This window comes from Mustela erminea, chromosome 20 (genome assembly GCF_009829155.1).
Source record: "Mustela erminea isolate mMusErm1 chromosome 20, mMusErm1.Pri, whole genome shotgun sequence".
Lineage (NCBI taxonomy): Eukaryota > Metazoa > Chordata > Mammalia > Carnivora > Mustelidae > Mustela > Mustela erminea.
The window spans coordinates 27,787,065-27,805,859 of NC_045633.1; the positions used below are offsets into that span (position 1 = coordinate 27,787,065).

The following is an 18,795-nucleotide window of genomic DNA, read 5'->3' on the forward strand; positions in this document are numbered from 1 at the left end:
CTGCTGCTCAGGTGGTAGTGGGGAAAGGAGAGATAGAAGGCCAGGGACCTTCAGGAAGCTTCTTCTGGGAGGTGGCCTGGGTCACTCCTGCCCACATGTCCCTACTGCTTCCCTGTCATTGACTACACTGGGGTCAGAAGGGGAGACATGTGGTCCCCTCGGGAGGGAGATATCACAGGCCACAGCACCCTTCCTCGGAGGCAGTGGGTAGTTTGAATGGATGGGTGAGTCTGCACAGTTCATTCCTGCAGGATAGAATGTTTCCCTGACTCTCTCAAGCAGGCAACCACGGTCATCTCTTTTTCTCCATGGTGAGAGCACAGGGCAGGGCCTGTCCAGGGGCCGGACCTCATAGTGGAAGCTCTTAAATGCTGACAAGGGAGGGTCTACAGCTCAGGCCTGAGGAGTGACCAGGTCCACTCAGGACCTGGTGGGCACAGAGTTAGGTGGCCGTGAGCTAGTGCTTTCCTCTCAGCAGCAAGTTAAGATTGAGCCGGGCACAGTCACATGGTTCCGGCAGCTGCTGGCTGGCCGCTCTGGGGCAGCATGTCGGCCCGGTGGTCATGTGAGGTAGACAGAGCGCTGTCCTTCCTGCTCTGGGGAGCTTGCATGCCGGGCCTCCCTATGCAGTCACCCAGAACCCTCGAAGATTCCAGAACTCTTCAGGTGCAGGAGCCTGTAAGTTCCTCCGTTGCTTCCTCTGTGGGCTTGCTCTTTCTGTGGCCTCTGTGGCCAGGGTAGCAGGGGCCACCCCCCCACCAGAGGCCCTGCTCCCAGCAGGCCGGCGGGATCGTCAGCCCTGACACGAGGCGTCCCCTTTGCAAGCCAGCTCTCGGGGCTGCTTGTGGGCAGTCTGTGTCTCAGCACATCCTGGAGACTGCTGTGCGAAAATGCTCTTTAGCCCTGATTTCATGCATGTTAAGAAAGCATCCAGGTCTGATTTCTGTGTTTACCATACAGCACGAGCACGAATTGGGGAGAACGAATGCAAGGGCTCACCGGGAGTTCCATCCGCGCCTCCCCATCCCCCCGCACACCCGCAAAGACCAACAAGCACTGTATCTGGGGTTGTAAATAGCAGAACCTCCCTAAGTCGGGTCGTCCTGCTGGCACGGAGACTCAGATGCTTTCAGGAGCCAAGGAAATAATGCCTCAAAACTGACATGCTCCGCTCTGTGTTTACACGCATTTCTCTCTTCCCTGCTTATGTCGTCATCAAAAAAGTCCTTGTTCCCCACAGCATTTTTATGGCACAAAATCTCTGGGCTGCGGGAGAGCTGGTGAGCACATCACAGCAGCTCAGCTTGGGGACAGCAGTGCATGCAGCTTGGCTGCTTTACACAAGACGGTGGGTAGGTTTTGGCCAGCATGTGACGATCCCAGCCAAGAAGCACATGGCCCTTGAGTTCTGGGAGCCGCCTCGAGCCCCGTTTCTGTGGACCTCCACGTCCAGAGAACAGTCGAAAGCCCGAGCTTTGGGAAGGAGACCCCCGGGGTGGGGGCAGGGGGCCACACACAGAAGGTTCTAACCCACTGCCAGGGTAATGGCCGTGCTCAATTTTGCCTTTCACGTTTTAATTGTACAACAGTAATTTTGCGATAGAGTTGCCGATGGCAAACATGCAAAAGACATTAACTTTATTTATGTTTTGGATTATTAATGTGGCTGTTAAAATTCCTCCAGTTAGTTTTGATTGAATTGTTTTTTTGTGTGATTCTGTTGTTTAATGGAGCGGTAAATAAGAATTTCTGATAATGAGGTCGAGCATCTGTCACAACAACCTGGTGTGGGTTATTAACATTTCCATTAACGGCAGGGTGGGCAGCGATAATTCGGGAGCCGCACAGTTAGAACAAAATAAATAGTCGGTGTCAGGCTGAGTGGGTGTTAATTACTATTTTATTCTACATGGGGGGGGGGACGGGGTGACTCTCGAAGGTCGTTCTCTCCCGAGAGCATGTGTGCGGGGCCGTCACCCTCGGACAGCAGCTGTTGTGTCGTCTCCGTGCATGGCCCGGAAATATTCCTGGGCCCACAGATCGAGGCCCCCAGGCAGTTCCTGGGGCCCCGGGGTCCAGCCCAGCACAGACCCGCTGGTGCAGTGCACTGGCAGGCAGGACAAGGGAGTAGCTCCCAGGGGGGCAGAGAGTGGCCCACCACGCAAGGAATTCAGAAACAGCACAGAGCTCATGGACCCAAAGGAGACAGGCTCTGCATGTACGCATGTGCTCTCTGAACTCTCCCAGCTTCCCAGGGGCCAACGGCCGCAGTGTCCTCCCCACCTCACCAGGCACAGTGTGGCCCTCGGAGCGGGAGGACCAGGTCCTCAGTGTTGGAGCCTTAAGGACCCTCGGAGCAGGGGCACTGGGAGCAGGGCAGTCTTTGCTCCTGACCCCATTAGGGGGCAGCCTTGCATCTGCAGCCCCAGGGAACAGGGCCCCACAGCATAAGATTTCTGAGATGGGCACGCGGATGTCTTAGTCTCTCCGTGTTCCATCCAAAACGCAGTGCCTCTCTCCACTGCTAACGTAGCGACACAGCCCCGAGGCCTGCAGGACCTGCCGCTCACTCAGCAACAGGCCCCCAAACGCTCCCTGTCGAGCCCCGGTTGGTGCTAAAACCACAGATCCTCCCGCACACGTCACACCTTGATGTCCCAGCAGCCCTAAGCCCAGCCTGGCAGTGCCACCCCGCATCCCACTCCCAAGGCACTCAGACGAGCAGATCATACCCTTGTTTATGAACACTCTGCCAACTGTGTCTCAATAGAATCCATTTCCTCCGTAATTGTCCAAACTGTATTTTATGCATCTCTAAACGTGATTCTGGGAACGTTTTGCAGGGTTCCCTGGCATAAAAGCTGGACGGCCTGGCCAGGATCTCAGGAAGCCCCCTCTGGACTTAGGGGCCCTGCACATGTCAGCAGATGCCTCAGCTTCTGTCCTGTGCTGTTCTCTCCTCAGCCCCGGCCATGGCTCCGCAGAACATCCAGGTGACCCCGCTCACGGCCAGCCAGCTGGAGGTCTCATGGGACCCGCCACCACCGGAAAGCCAGAACGGGAACATCCAGGGCTACAAGGCAATGCTCTCTCGCGTGGTTTGACTCTTCCTTCCAGGTCACTTGTAGGCCAGGATAAGTGGCCTCATTCCTCAGAGCTCCCAAGTGCTTTTCTGGAACCCTGGCCACACTTCGTGTCTTTCCGGCAGACATACAGCTGACCGTCCGCCCAGAAGGCCACAGGCGATCCTGAGCAGCTGGAACAGGCTTAGTCTGACCTTGCCTTTTGGGCTCGGGGGTGGGGGTCCGGTGCCCTGCATAGCTGGCTTGTGCCCAGCAGCCCCTCCCTCCCAGGCCCAGCCAGGAACCCTTCCAGCTCCTGCACCCACTCTGGGAGCCTCCAGTATCTCTGCTAAGAGTAAAACGGAGCAGCCTAAAGAAGAGCAGGTTTTCTAGTGCAGCTCTGCCCTTGGGTTTCTATTGGATATTTCATGAGGTCTGGGGGGGGGCAGTCCAAGAAGTTGCATTTCTCACACGTTCCCTGGGGGTTCCTAGGAAGCCCACTTTGGAACCACCGCACTCAACTCAGGATTCCACATTAGCTAAACATTTCAGATATGGGGCAAAAGAAAGGCAGTGGGCCGATGGGTGATAACACAGAGCAGGTTCATCCGGCGGGCAGGAAGCCCCCCACGCCCGTCTGCAAGGCCACATCTGTGCAGAGAACTCAGAAGACCCAGCAAGAGCGCCCCCAAAGAAAGCGGCCCCTGGCTGTCCCCGGCAAACCCCCCCAGCGCCTCCCCTCTGCCGGCCCAGCTCAGTCAGTCATCGGCTTCTGTGGGCCAGCCTACCCCGACGACTATTGGGCCAATTAAATGTCCATTTAAAAATGATTTTTGTCAGTGTTTGATGAAAATAAATACCTTCCTCCACAGCAGGGCTGTTACAGTGATGAATGAGGTAATGCGAAGTCCTGTGAGCTTGGAGGCAAGATGCTATTTATGTATGTCCAAAATATGTTTTCTAATTTCCTTAATGATAAAGACATTGAACTTGGGTATTGATCTCCAGTTAGTAAGGCCTGACCAAGTGCAGGATCGGATGTGCGCAGTTGGGAGAGCAGAGGCTGGCCCCCGCCGGGCCGAGTTGGCAGTGCCCGCGGTCAAGGGTGCGCACCCATGCGGGAGGCACTCCCCGGCTCTGCGGCCGGCTGCCTTGTGGGCCAGCGGCTCTAAAGGCCTGGCTGGGTTCAGCCCACAGAGCCAAGGTGGATCCATGAATGGGTGTTGTTTTTGGGCAGCCGGGCTGGCCCTGGCACAGGGCGGCGGTCCTCGGCCAGTTGTCCAGGGAAGCGATCCTGGACACCTCGTCCAGCCATTGTACTCGGGCATCTACTCGCCCAGGAGCACATATGAACTGGGGGAGGGGAAACACATCTGGGAGAAGCACGGGGCCTTCCCCACAGTGCTGAGCCCAACCTGGTTTCTCCCCGGGCTATTTTTCATGCCACGCGGATTGAAGACTCACGTGTCGGCCTGCCGTGGGAGCACAGGGCTGAGCCTCGGGTTCTCTGCACAGGCTGGAGCAGGGACGAATACAGTCGGTCTCCTCCTGTCCAGAAGACTGAGGAATGGGGCAGAGGCCGTAAGCAAAAGCCCCCAGCTCTGGAAGGGGGAAGGCATTCACGGGGAGCTGGAGGAAAGTGCTACTTCTGTGTTCAGTTAGGCAAAGCTCCAAGGCTGGAAGAAGAACTCAGAAACACAAATTACTGGCTTCCCAAACTGTAGTAGCAGCTGAGGAACCCCTGCCTGACCCTGGCTCAGACCTCCCTCTCCCCTGCTCTCTGCCTTCCCGGCCACAGCGTGGCCCCACCCAGGGGCTGTGGGCTCAGGCCCACAGTCCTGCTTACTGGGCCTGCCCCTTCCCCAGTGAGCTCCAAAACAGGGCCGCCACCCCATCCCCACGGCCTGCCTCTGACCTCTGGCTCTTTCCAACAGGTTTACTACTGGGAGGCAGACAGCCAGAACGAAACAGAGAAGATGAAGGTCCTGTTCCTGCCGGAGACCGTGCTGAAGCTGAAGAATCTGACCAGCCACACCCAGTATCTGGTCAGCATCTCCGCCTTCAACGCGGCGGGAGACGGGCCGCAGAGTGACCCCCGACAGGGACGCACCCATCAGGCCGGTAGGAGCGCAATGTGTTTCCTTCCCCCGGGCTTCCACTGGGCACCCCTCCATCCCCAAACCTATAGTTGCCCCCAAGCCCAGCTGAAACAGCGGGCCTCACTCTCTGTCCCTACTGCTCTCTGCTCTGCCTGACCTGTAACACGCAGCTGTGTGTTGGGCGCCTTCTGGAGAGGCAGGCCTGGGCCCAGTTCATCTCCTTCCCCCAGGGCCTGGCCTCCACCTGCTGTGTCGCGGCCTCCAGTACCCGTGAGAGGGCTGCGAGTGGTGCGTGTTCTCCCTGGGACCCTCTAGGATCGCGGAGGGCAGGCAGACTCTGAGTCCGCACCCAGGCCTCCATCAGGTTCCCTCAGGGAGCTTCTTACTGGGGTCTTGACCTCAGCACGTCCACACCACTGGGAGACCAGCGCCTGTGCACGGAGCCCAGGCCACAGTATCAGGTGCTCCCTGGGTTTCCAGGCCACAGACCACTGGAAGCGGCTCCTGCCACCTTCCAGACTCCTGCTACCAGCCAGGCCTAAGAGCTCTGTGCGGCCGGGGGTCTGCCTGCTGCCCCGTCCCCACACACAGAGTGTTTCCAGCCTCATTCTCCCACACCTCTCAGCTTCCCAAGCAGCCTGGAGAACTTAAGAAGTGGTCAGGAATTCCCAGGGAATGCAGCTGGTCCTGGGGATCTCTGAGAGGTGCTTCGTGTGTGGGACCCAGGAAATGTAAGGCCAGGAGAGCCAGGGACACCTGTCCTGTGCAGGACCGTGCGTTCAGCCAGTGAACCCTACCAGGTGCTTCATCTCCTGGAGACGGGGACTCCCGAGCATCACGGGTCCTTCCCGTGAGATGACTGACCAACGGACAAGGGCGGCTTCCTGAGGGCCTCAGCCAGCAGCCGGGAGGGGCCGCTTCTGGAATCCAAGCTGGGTCACCTGTTACTCCCCAGGGTACCGAGGACTTGGCAGGTCACAGGGTGACTGGCGGGAGCGCAGACAGGAGGACATGTGCTGATTCTGGGGATCAGTCTGGACCCCAAAACGCCCCACAGAACCCAGGGAAGGGGGCGGGAAGCAGGCTCTGTCCCTGACCCCATGCCTGGCCCTCCTGGCCCACAGGCAGCTTCTCCCGCCCCAAGTGGCTGGGTGGGGCCCCCCTCCCCAGCCCCAGGGTGGAGCTCCAGAGGGCCCCCCTGCTCCCACAGGCGAGGGAGGGGAGGTGGGCGGGGCCTCCAGTGGCCTCATTTGCTGGATCCGAAGCCAGAAGCCATCCGCCTTTCCTTCTGCGTCTGCCTGTCTTATTCCTCTTTATGCCTCTGTCACTGTGTCTCTCAGGCTCCTTTGCGTTTAAACCCCGTCATTTTCTCGGGAGGGTCCCGGTTTCTGATTAATCCTGGGAAGTTCAGAGACGGTCAATAAATCTTTTCATTCCAGAGCGTGGAGACTTACTGAGTTGAAAATAACATCTAATAGCACTTTTATCCTATGCGGAGGCATAGACGTGGATGTAAATGACCAATAAAGCAGCCTGACTGAAAGCCCCTTTATGCTCTGTTCCTCCAGCTCCGGGGACCCCCAGCTTTTTGGCGTTCTCAGAAATAACCTCTACAACGCTTAACGTCTCGTGGGGCGAACCAGCAGCAGCCAACGGCGTCCTACAAGGCTACCGAGTGGTCTACGAGCCCTTAGCACCAGTCCAAGGTGAGGCCTGAGGGGAGCACGGGGATGGCTGGCCTCACTGGGGCACACACGCCACTCCCTAGGCTGACGGTGGGCAGCCTCACCCACAAGAGGCCTGTGGGTCGTGGCGGGGCTGGGACCAGAAGCCCCGCGCCCTGGGCTCCAGAACAGCCCTCTCCCGACTGACTTACAATGAGACACCTTTGACCTTCACCCCTTGATTCAAGTTCTCCTGTTACTGTTGCGTCCCCGTGGGCACCACTTGTTAGGACCACAGGGAGCACAGAGGCCCATCAGCTTCCATGGGCGTCCTAGGAGGGGCGCTGAGCCCCCAGCGTCCTCAGAGGTGTCTCTGCTGACACCCTTCACACCTTCATTTCCTCGAGTCTTTATTAAGCACCTGCTGCATGCCAAGTACTATTCTAGATGCGGGAATCCACAGAGCTGGGGAAGCAGGGGTCCTCACCCAACTGTTTATCAAGATCCTTGCTTCCCTGAGCCCATGAGTCTGTATTCCAGTGAGGAGAAAAGCAACATACCCGCAAACAGTCCGCGATGTGAGGGTGACCAGTGTTGGGAGGACCCAGACGCACCGAGCTCCCAGCCCCAGGCGAAGGCCTTCCCAGGGAAGCTCCACTGCTCATGGGCCACTTAGGCTGGGGCCCGGGGTCCTGAAGCCAAGCCTGAGGAGTAGAGAGGAGGTCACATGAGAACAGCAGGACCGGTCACCAGGGCCGTGTCACCAGGGCTGAAGCGGCAGGACCCAAGAGGGTCTGGCCCACACACACCAGGCCCCCCTCTGGCTACAACCACAGTCTCAATGCCGTGGAATGAAAAGATTTATTGATCAGCTCCACACTTCCAGGGATCAATCAGCAGAAGCACAGACCCTCCAAGGAGAGCAGAGGAAATACTTGCCCACAGAGGAGCCTGAGACACCCAATGACAAAGGCATAAAGATGAATTTGAGATGGAAAGAGAAGATACAGAAGCTTTTGGGGAGAAGGGGTCGCAGCCCAGCACAGAGGTTCGGGCCTGGGAAGACCAGCGACGCTGCAGCACCTGGCAAGGGGCTTGGAACTGGGGGTCTGGGGGTGAGAAGTGGGGACGGGGGATGCGTGTGTTTGCGGTGGAGACTGCGCACCGCCTAGCAAGGGAAGTGAAGGGAGTAACCGCGGGCTCGGTCGCTCGCGGGCACAGCCCTGTCCTTGCTGTGTTACTCTCTCTGGCACTGCCGTAATCTCTCGCATACCCGTCGCTCCTCCCCACTAACGGCTGACGTGCTCCCGGAGAGCCCCACAGACTTTGTTCCTCGCCTGCTGTTTGCCCAGCACCGGGCCAGCAAAGGGAGACCAGCCCAGGGCAGGCTCCCCCTGGAAAGACATACAGCCAGACTGTAACCATTACAGATTATTTAATGTCTAGGAGGAAAAAATACAACCAACACATCAAATAATATTGGCGCTCCATTTAAAGCCATGATAAAAGTTTCCTTTTAAAATAAGTACGTTCAAGTAAAACAGGGGGTTGATTTGAAGAAAATTTAAGCACAAGATTTTATGTCTTCGAATCTAAAATGCCATTATTGACTATAAGATTCATTCTTATTTTATGAAGTGCTAGGAAAGAAGAAATGCTTGCAGGAAACAGCAATCCCAAATCAGAGACGCAAAAACATGCAGCGAGAGTCTCACACCGTTGATGCGCTTTGCTGAATAATTGTAGAGGCCGGGCAGGATGTGGCTCGGGAATGGCAGAGGGCACAGCCCTGGCCCCGCGGGGGCTCAGTCACACCTGCTGTGTGCCTTTCAGATCCGGGTGCCTGCCTGGGGACCAGGTGGCCGGGGCGTGGTGGGGGTCAGGGTCCCAGTGGCACAAATCAAAAGGAGCATCTGCACGTGCTCGTAGTGCCTGGACAAAGGGCAGAGAGCCGCTGGACACCGTCCATTCTGTTGCCCAGTACTGTGTACACATATGCCCAGGTGTGTACACACATGCACACACAGCATGAGACCACGCTGCAGACACTGTACCCTAGTGCCACGCAAAGGAGAAAGGATCACCAAGATTCGCGACCTCCTCACCAAGACAGTGAGTCTGCCCGTGCTCCCTCAGATAAGTGGCTTTTCCAAATCAGGGCAGTAATGGGTTTGCAGATTCTCTAGAAACTCCGTGGCAGGCACCCCTGGACCTGGTGCCCAGAATGGCTCCCCGAGTCTTGTAAAAGTACTTACTGTCCAAGCAAGACTACGGCCATTGTCCCCGCCTGGTCGCGAGCCATGGCAGGCCCTGCTTTTCTGTCCCCTGAGTTCCCCTGTCCCGATGTTCCAGAGTCCCGCTGGTTCTCCATGTACCTGAACCCATGGCCTCGCCTCACATTCCAGGAAGACGATCCTGCATGTGGTTTCCCTGGTGTGGTCAGGGTTGTGGTCCAGCAACCACAACAACACGGCATCACTCACATGACGCAGCTAGACACTCCGGTCCCTCGTGCGTGGCTGACCCATGGCTTCTCAGTGCTCCCTATAAACACGGCCCCACGTGCATACCCGTGATCGTAGGTGCAATGGTGCAGCTCGCTCTACAGACCAGGCCTGTGTGAAGCACCTGCACGCACTGGTCCAAGTCCTCCCGCGGCTGCAAGGTGCAGCGGCCGCTTTTACTCACATCTCCCTAGAACTCAGGCTTCGAGCCCTTGAGATGGCCACCCAGGGCTACAGGGGGGTATTGTGGACTCGCAAGGAGTTTGAACTGGGGCAGGCTGGTTCGAGAGCCACCATGATGGGGAAACCTCTGGAACGCCTGTACTTCTGCAAGTAAACATGCATGAAGGCTGCAGAGAGGAGCGTGCCAAGTGGTCATCAAAGTGTCTCCTGGCCATCTGTGGCGCTTGCCCTTCTCCCTCGAGTGACAACACGTGGAATCACTTGGAAGCACCGTTTCGCCTCTTCCCACAAGTAATAAGACTGTGGGTCACCAGCATCGTCTCTTCTGTGTCAGGAGGGCTGGTTCCGCCCACCTGGATCTTCCTGGCCTCGGGCAGTGAGCGTGATCCACTCTGAAGTCAGGGCAGGAGGAGAGCTTGGCAGCTCATGCATTTCTCCAGAATCTCGGGGCTCACAGCTTCTTCAGATCCCTGGGGCACTCGAGAGCAAATCGTCCAGACTCCCAAACTTGGACCACATTGGTGGCTCGGTCACATCCCAGACTCCGTGATTCCTGCTCCGTCGCGTGGCTGGTCCAGGCCTGGGGCTGGTGATGGGAAACACCGAAGCTGCCGCTGAGCTCCAGGCTTTCCGCAAGTCAGAGCACCCTCCATTTCAACTGCAGAACCCATCATGAAACAGCACTAACCCCCACTCCAGCCGGGGGTGAGGCCAGCCACGGGCCCCCCATGTCCTACTCCTGTCCTCTGTCTTCCCTGGCCACCAGCCAACGGGCTCTTGCTGAGGAGCAGAGCTCACCACCCTGGTTGACCCTGTGATCTTCTGGGGTGCCCCTGCTCCTCACTAACATCAGTGTCACTGTGAGCCTGCCTGGTCGGACGGCATCTGCCAGAATCCCTGGCTTGGCCAGACCACGGCCACCAGTCCTGGCAGAGAACACTGGCCAGGAAAGGGCAGAGCCTCGCCCGTGACCTCTTTCTAGCCTTAGGCCCTTTGTGGCATTTTGACCTGGGGCTGGCAAGGGGCAAGGGGAACTTCAGTTGCTCATGGGACGGTGTGTGTCGTTATATAGTGAAAAGGACCAGATGCTCAGGGACAAGGCCAGAGGGGCTGAACAGAAGGCAGTGATGGCGAACACACAGCTCGGCGTCCCATGCCTTGCTGAGGTCAGGCTGCCCTGCATCTCGGGCAGGCTCGTGCGGCCCTCACTGTCCCACTTCCAGACCCAGCTCCGTCTCTCCTGGGTGCAGGCGGGAGTCGGGGGCTCCTCTTGTGGCTCCAGGAAGTCTTCATTGGGTCCCCTCCCCTAGGGCAGCAGCTGGTCAAACTGCTCAGTGTGCAGGGCCCTAGAGTGGGGGTCTCCTGGAGAAACCCAACCCCTGTTGCCCTCACGCTGGATCCAGATTTCCAACAGGAAATCAAGAAAATAGCAGGTGGGTCTCTGAACTGTTTCTGGTTCTTCCCAATGCCCCAGAGATGGAGTGGCCAATATAGTGAAAACCTCAGGCATCTTTCCTGGAGAGCTAGAGTCCTATGAACTCTGCGGGAATGCCGGCCTTCTTGCGAAGTTCGCAGAAGACATGACGTGTGAGTTTATACACGTCTGTGCCATCAAGAATGGGGGAGGCTGTGAAATGGTGATGTTGAGTAGTGGTGGTTCTACTGACTGCTTTTCCTGCCTCCTGGCCCAGGCGCTGGGTGGTGCCTGGGATTCACGCAGGCAAACTCACCAGCCCGGGCCAAGGCGGCAGAAAGCCCAGTAGCCTCCCCCTGACAGTGGGCCCCGGGGGTCACTCCATCGAGAAGACGGGCCCGCCTCATCCTGCCTCCCCAGGGCCAGTCCCATGGTCATGGTGGGGAGCACCAAGCCACGCAGAGCCTGAGTCATGTTCTTGGGGAACGGATTTTATGGCAGAGCTACTTTTATGTTTCTTTTTAATGTTTTAAACGGTAGTATTTTATGTGATTGCACCCCAGGGCTTTGTAGTGCAGGGCACGGTTTAAAAATTGACTAAATAAATAAGATTCTGACATCGTTGAGATGCAGGGGAGGTCGGACCAGCTCTACCTCCTAGTGGGATGGAATTCACAAAATCTGCACATGGCTTTGTTTCTGCTCTGGGGAAAAGGAAGGCATTTGTTAATTAAAAAGAGGGGAAGTGCTATGCAGAATAACTTTATATCCAAGAAGATCCCACCCATTTGCAATGATGGTCATTGTGCAGACTGTCATCCCGAAACCCCTTTCTTGAACCGAGCAAGGTGAGGAGGGCAGCCTCTCAGGGCAGAAATGGCCCAGAAACCTCAGATTCAGAGGTGACTCAAACATGGTAAGAATCATTCTGAAAGAGTCTGGAAGAGACTCATTTAGCTGAATCAATGTTCTGTACAAGGCATGGTGTGAAAACAGTGAACCTGCCAGAAGGTATTGGGACAACTGTAGGACAAGAGACATTGGCTTTGATGACTTTGAAGGGTGAACCCATTTTGTAATAAAGAACACACTTTGTGGGGCTCTTCTGAGTTCAAGGCTACACGTGGATGAAGGGTAGGGATAGGACCAGCCATCCACACAGAGGGCAGGCCCGGCCACAGCCACCCTGGACGGTCCGTTTGCTCTCCTGGCTAATGTCAGAGCAGGGTGCCCTTTTGTCCTCCCCCAGGGACGCCCCATAGACACACATGGGGTGAAAATTCTCAGAAATCCTGGCCTTGGAGCTTACGAGACTTTTTTTGAACACGTCATCTTCAAACTGGTTTAACCAGGGAGCCCCATTTCTGTCCTGGAAAACGCTGCAATCATATAATTTTCACTATGCGTCTTCCTCCCCAAATGTTAAATCTTGATTTTCTCATGACACAGAATACAGCCAACAACACGTTCACTTCATTTATGTCCGCGACCTGTTGTCTGTCTGTCCTCCTAGCTCGATCAGGGCTTCGATATTTGGTATGGTGGTCTTTCTTCATCCTTGCTTCCAAGTCCAAGGACCAAGTTCTCACTTGTGGCTGGGGGGCCTTTAGGCCACAGGTTGGCCAGCCCAGTCAGGCTGGAGACCCCTCTTAGGGGGTCTCTTAGGGGGTCTGTGCTCTCTTCTCCAGAGTTGGGAAGCTCTGGGTCACCAAAATAAGCAACACAGAGCCTGTGCGGCGCAGAGTCCGTGGGGAGGGGAACCTGACCGGGGCATGAGGGGAACCTCTCACGGGGGAGGGGAGCCTCCCCGGCACAAGATGTGACTTGTGGGCCGCCTCCCTGCGTCGCCCCATGAGGCTGGCTCTTCCCTTTGCTAGCACCACTTATCAGCCTTGAACACTAATTACACTTATCTGTGCTGAAAATTGGCCATTACCACCACTTAAACTCCTCCTAATTGTAAGAAATCCTTCCTTTGCAAGTTGGGGCCACCGTCACTGTTGTCACGGCAACATGGGTGGCACTCCTGGCGCTTCTGACTCCAGACACCCCCCACCCCGGCCTTTGCTCTCTCTTGGTGGTTGCAGGGGTGAGCAAGGTGGTGACAGTGGACGTGAAGGGGAACTGGCGCCGCTGGCTAAAGGTGCGCGATCTCACCAAAGGAGTCACCTACTTCTTCCGCGTGCAGGCGCGGACCATCGCCTACGGGCCCGAGCTGCAAGCCAACGTCACGGCCGGACCAGCGGAGGGTAAGTGGAGCTCCGCCCAGGGCCCCGCGTCCACTGCCGTGCCAGATGGGCCCGTCCTCCCAGCAGCCCGGGTGGTGGTGGCCCACCAGGAGCGGCAGAAACACAGAGGTCTTTCGGCAGCAGGTTATCTTCAAAAGCTCCTGCCAGCACCAACCTCTCCAGATGGACTTGTTAAACAGATATGAGCAAATTCCTAGGTCTTAAACACGTAATGTTCAGGGCTGTTTTCTGGAAAGCCTTGGAAAGAACAAGTGAATTTTTTAAAGGTTTATTTATTTACTTTTGTTGGAGGCAGAGGCAGAGGGAGAGGGAGAAACCCAAGCAGACTCCCCACTGAGCGTGGAGCCTGACTCAGGCCTCCACCTCACGTCCCTGAGATCATAACCTGAGCCAAAAGCAAAAGCCCAGCCAGTTGTGCCACCAGGCACCCCCAAAATGAGTGAATTTTGGAAATAAGATATACAAAAGAAGTGTGAAGTCTTCACATCGTACAAAGAAGCCCCATAGCTTCCCACTTAAACGATTTTGGCCTTTGCTTGCATTCTCAGCAGGGCGAGGGTGACAGGATCTAGGTTCACGGCAGGCCCACCGCATGCCAGGCACAGTCCTGGGCCTGTTGCATGGCTTGTCTCTGTTCACATCTGGCCCACCACTGGCCCCATGTGAGGCCACTGTAGCCTTCCCACATCTGGGATGAGCAGAGTGTGACCAGGCAAGGCTAAGCCATCTGCCTAGAGAAGCAGACAGAGCCTGGACAGGGCAGGCACCATCTGGGGCATGAGGAGCCCCCTGAGTGCCAATCTCCACCCTCCCCTGTCTCTTTTGCCCCACAGGCTCCCCAGGGTCCCCCAGAGATGTCTTGGTCACCAAGTCAGCCTCCGAACTGACGCTGCAGTGGACTGAGGGGAACGCAGGCAGGACGCCCACCACCGGCTACGTCATCGAGGCCAGGCCCTCAGGTAAGGGGTGGGGCCGGGACACCTGTCAAGGTGGGAGCCTGAGAGTCCGAGCCCTCGGCTTCCTCACAGCCTTTTCCTAACAACACAGACATGAGGGGAACTTGATGAAATGGTAGGCACGTCTCTCCCTCTGCTCCGTCACCTCGCGGGCATGAGAGTCTCCGTGTTTCGCCACAGCGTGCGTCCCTAGAGGCGTGGTCATTGTCATCCTCAGAAACACTTACGTACAAACTTGGGGACACTTGCATACGCTTCCTGTTCGCGGTGGGAATCCAAGAGTGTTTCCAGGGTCTCATCTCGGGCTCTGCATCTTTGCACCCAGTTGAGCCCCACTCCTTTCTGATCACAGTGAAGCCCACAAGTCATGTGTCCCATCTTTAGGCTCCTGAAAATGAGGTCTAAGGTCTATTCCCTGCCCTGTCCGCCCTAAGGGTTTTCGCTCCCTCCCTCCCAGCAAGCGGTAATAACGAAGCACGGACATTATCGGAAAATCCGTCTCTGCTGCACTGAGCCAGTCCTTAGTCCTTGGAGCTAGGGGGTGTCACCAAACACAAAGAACACAGAGCACGTCCACCGTGACCTTCAGAGGGCGGCACATTTAATCGTATCTGAGCATGAAAACCCATGGTGTGCCAGGGCTGCCAACAGAAAGCTCACCGCCGGAGCCCACCCACGGCGCTGGGCATCGCTATAGTCAGATGGTTCAAGAAGCCATTGGACTGAGAGGGAAGGTCCGCGGGGTCACATTCATCCCTGTGTCAGACTGCCGGACAAACTGCTTCTGAGAGATGACTAGTCGCAAGCCCCTCCCAGAAAGTCCTAAGTAGAAAATCTGGTGCCTGAGACCAAAACAGCATCCTTTAAGGGCGATGTGAAAAATTCTTTGGCTCAAGCACTTGCATGTTCAGCGCGTCCACCCAAGGGGACCTGGGAGCTTGTGTTGAACAAGGCACTTGGTCTGTTCTGGAAGCAGGGGTCTCAAATCGGTGATGGGCCTTCTGCATCCACTGGGCCCCCTACCAGCCTGTCGCTCTGAAAGTAGGCAGCCCCGAGAGTGGACAGCAGGTGCCCCACTGAGGACATGTGATTCCCGAGCACTTTCTGAGACTTCAAGACCTTCAAACACGGGCCCAGTGAGGTCTGGGCCCAGCCGAGGGCCATGGGGGCCGCACCTACCCCAAGGAAGCAACTCGACGCTTTTCTTCCCGAATCTGGGGCGAGCATTCATTGCAAAGGTAGCTTTGTGAGCTTTCAGGCCCAGCAAGGGGCTCCTGAGAATTCCTGAGATCCGTGGACATCACTGACCCCTAACTGAAATCCAGTTTGTCCTTGCCTCGTGAGCACAGGTGTGTTCACTTATTCCGGCTGCCAGAGCCCCGGGGCCCACACTGGGCAGCTTCACCCACGTACAGGTCCTGCCTCTGTCTGGAGGCTGGGCAGGTGAGGGCAGGGCATGGCGGGGGAGGGGGGGTCCTCTGAGGCCATGAGGGAGTGTCTCTTCATCCTGTCTCCCGGCTTCAGGTGGTTTGCTCTCAGTCTAGGTCATTCTTTGCCTCGTGGAGGCCTCACCCCCATGCCTGCCTTCTCCCTGGGCGCCCTTCTATCCCCGTGCCCGGCTGTCTCCTTTTAATGAGGACACCGGTCGTACCGGGTTAGGCACCCCCCCCAAGACCTCGTCTTGACTAATTATATCTGCAAAGACCCTATTTCTGAATAAAGTCACATGCTGGGACATTGGGGATCAGAACTTGAGCACGTGAGTTTTGGGGGGACACCATTCAACTCCCCCCCCCCCACAGTAGGTAAGAAACCACAGGCATAGCTGAAGAGACTGCGGAATTGGCAGCAACAGAAGTCACGCCGCTTCCCACCCCATCCCGGCCTCGCGGGCGCCTCACAGCATGGCTTCCCTCGTCGTCTGAACACTGCCCAGACCTCATCACCCAGCGTGGCCCTGGCATCACAGTGCCCCCCAAAATCCAGGCCTGTGTACCCGCCTTCCAGAGAACCACGTAGCCCAACAGGTCACCCAACAAAAACCACCCATGACCCACATGGTCCGCAGTCCAGGGAGACGGTGCTGCCGGGAACCTTCGGTCACCTCTAGGTACTTACAAGCATTAACAGCATAACTGGCTTCCCTTCATGTTTTATGCAACTAAAGCCATTCCAAGAAGGTGTCCCTTCAGAGTCAGCAGGTTGCCAGTGGAATCTCTGGCCCGAGAAAATGTGAGAGGCCTTGCACTAGAGGACACACATACACAGCGGACCCCTGCCAACTCCCCTCCTTCTGCCGAGGGCTTGCTCCCTGACTAGAATGTTAGGACCATCCCCCCGCCAACCCCTGCTGAAACAGTGGCTGTGACAGGACCACAGTGGGGTCCCTGGGGTGACGGGAATGCTCCATGTCTGGGCTGTGTCAGCAAGACGATCCCGTTGGCGGACCCCAGAGAGAGGACACATGGTTTCTCTCTGCATGATTTCCCGTAACTGCATGCGGTTCTGTTTACAATTATCTCAAAATGTAAAGCTCAGCTTAAGATTTTAAAAATACATATATATACACACACATGTATCCCACGATGGTGTCCTAAGGAGTCAAGGGCAACAGCACATCTTTGGAAAGGGCATCTCCGGGTCAGAGGTCAGCGTGGGGAATGGACCACGTCAGCAGCCAGACATGGCTGCATGGGCTCAGAATCCTAGCAGAGGAGAGCATATTCTGGCATCTTCTGAGCAAAAGGGAGGTTTTGATTCTCAGGCTTCTCATGGGGTTAGCATAACTTCCATCTACCCTAAAGAAGGAAGCAGGCGGCCTGTTGGAAGGAGCACAGCTTTGGGCAGTCTGCACGGTGGTGTGAAGAGCCGACCAGGACGTGGGGCTAGGTCTCGCACTGAGCCTAGCTCCCCGAGGGCCTTGGCCGGGTGGACACCTCCAGAGATCCGCAGGACCCTGAGCTCCGTCAGTTGGTGCCGCAATGAGGAAACCGACCCCCGGGGACCACGATGCAAAAGGAGGCTGACCTGTGAGATGCTGTCTTGTTCCATGAGCGCTGAAGATTTCACTTCCGCTCTCTTCTGCCCAATTTCCCCTTTCGTACCGTGGACCGAACCAGAGCGGCCTCGGGGTTCGCCATCTCCCCACAGAGGGGTGCCTCCTCCCTCCCGTGACAGAGGCCAGCAGCAACTCAGAGGCAAATGAAATGCTTTTATGGATTGTCAATATTTAAACACCTTGCTGGTGCCTTAGGGCTTTGGATCTCAGCTGTCATCTATTACAGGCCTCATTACACAAAACATTAAACGCTCTATCTTATTTTCTCCACCGAAGCTCTCTGGCAAGACTTTCTCCAGGCAGGGGAGTGATTTTCGAGGGGAGTGGGGATCTGGGAGATGGGCCCAGGTTGCCATGAGGAGGACTTATTTTTGTTGGAGTCCACCTGGCCCCCGTGGGTCCCTGCCACCAAGTGTCTGGAGAGCCCGAGTCACTTGTCTGCTGGGTCTGCCATCTCCCCACCCAGGCAAGTCTCCGCCTTGCACCAGGGAGACAGGCAGCTCGTCAGCTTAGTGGATGGTGCCACGAGGCGCCCAGCGGGCTGGCGCAGGCAAGGGCAGGTGGCAACACAGCCTCTTCCTCTCCTGCACTGTCACGGTAACCGCTGCAAATTCCGCGGGGTCGCCCCACTGCCCACCTGACAGCAGCTAGGAGATTAGCGTCTTGGGCCAGAACGCGGACTCTCTCCTTCCCGGGAAGGACGGTCAGTGAGCGCACGGAGCCAGGGACAGCCTTGCGAAAGAGGCCCGTCTCGGGTTGTGCTACGTTTCCTCCGAGTCAGTGTCGCAAAGTTCCCTGGAAGGCCATGGAAGCTGTGCAGTGGGCCTATGCAGATGATTTATTTACACAAATTATCCCAAGGCATTTTATTGTGTAGCTCACGAATCCAAATTTACATATTTACACAATAGACTGGAATGGCACTAAAGGAGCTATAAATATATTTTCCTCTCCGAGGCAGCCGTGAAATTCAAGTTTAGGACGGACCCGGCGCAGGCAGCGCTTTTTCACAAACAGGGTGGTTAGCCCGGAGCAGAGAGCTGGCCCGCCAGAGGACAGGCCCCTGGCCCCGGGCCCTGATCGCACCCCCACCCCCACACACACCTGTCTGCGTCTCCCCGCTCTTTTTGTTCATGTTCCGTCTTTGGCGCTGGGACTTTTCGGCTGAACAAAGAAGAAATTCAGCCTTATTCCAAAGGTTTAAAACCGATGGAAATCCCCACGTCAGCAAATGTGGCAAGCGGGAAGCAGGCGGGCGGCTGCCGCTGATCCAACCTCCCCGGCCCAGCGCTCCCTCCTGTCCTCCTGCCCCGTGCCCGCCTCCTTCTGGGCATAGGTACCCTTTGCTTCTAGACCTTCATCTCATTTTATCTCCTGCCTTCAACCAGATCAGATAAAAGGTGATATTTTTTTTTTCTTTTTTCCTCAAAGGTATTTAGCCTCATGTTTGAACCCCACTGCTTCAGTTAGATTTCGAATGGAGACTGACCACTGACACAGAGAGAAAAGGCAGTGTTTAAGAAATAAATAGCTGACAGGCTTCCCTTTGCTCCGGGCTGCGGGCTGACAGTCACGTTGCTGGTTGCGTGAGTTAGTGGAACCAGAA

General features: G+C 56.5%; 1 protein-coding gene across 3 annotated transcripts in view; it reads left to right on the forward strand.

Moving 5' to 3' along the window:
• The window catches only part of SDK1 (sidekick cell adhesion molecule 1), an 854,095-nt gene that overhangs the window by 808,275 nt on the left and 27,025 nt on the right, over nucleotides 1-18,795 (forward strand). For all 3 annotated transcript variants that reach the window (XM_032327040.1, XM_032327041.1, XM_032327042.1), the window contains 5 exons: nucleotides 2,965-3,080; nucleotides 4,997-5,183; nucleotides 6,730-6,867; nucleotides 13,014-13,175; nucleotides 14,009-14,134. In XM_032327040.1, the coding sequence (XP_032182931.1) occupies nucleotides 2,965-3,080; nucleotides 4,997-5,183; nucleotides 6,730-6,867; nucleotides 13,014-13,175; nucleotides 14,009-14,134 (729 nt within the window). The remainder of the gene's footprint in view (nucleotides 1-2,964; nucleotides 3,081-4,996; nucleotides 5,184-6,729; nucleotides 6,868-13,013; nucleotides 13,176-14,008; nucleotides 14,135-18,795) is intronic.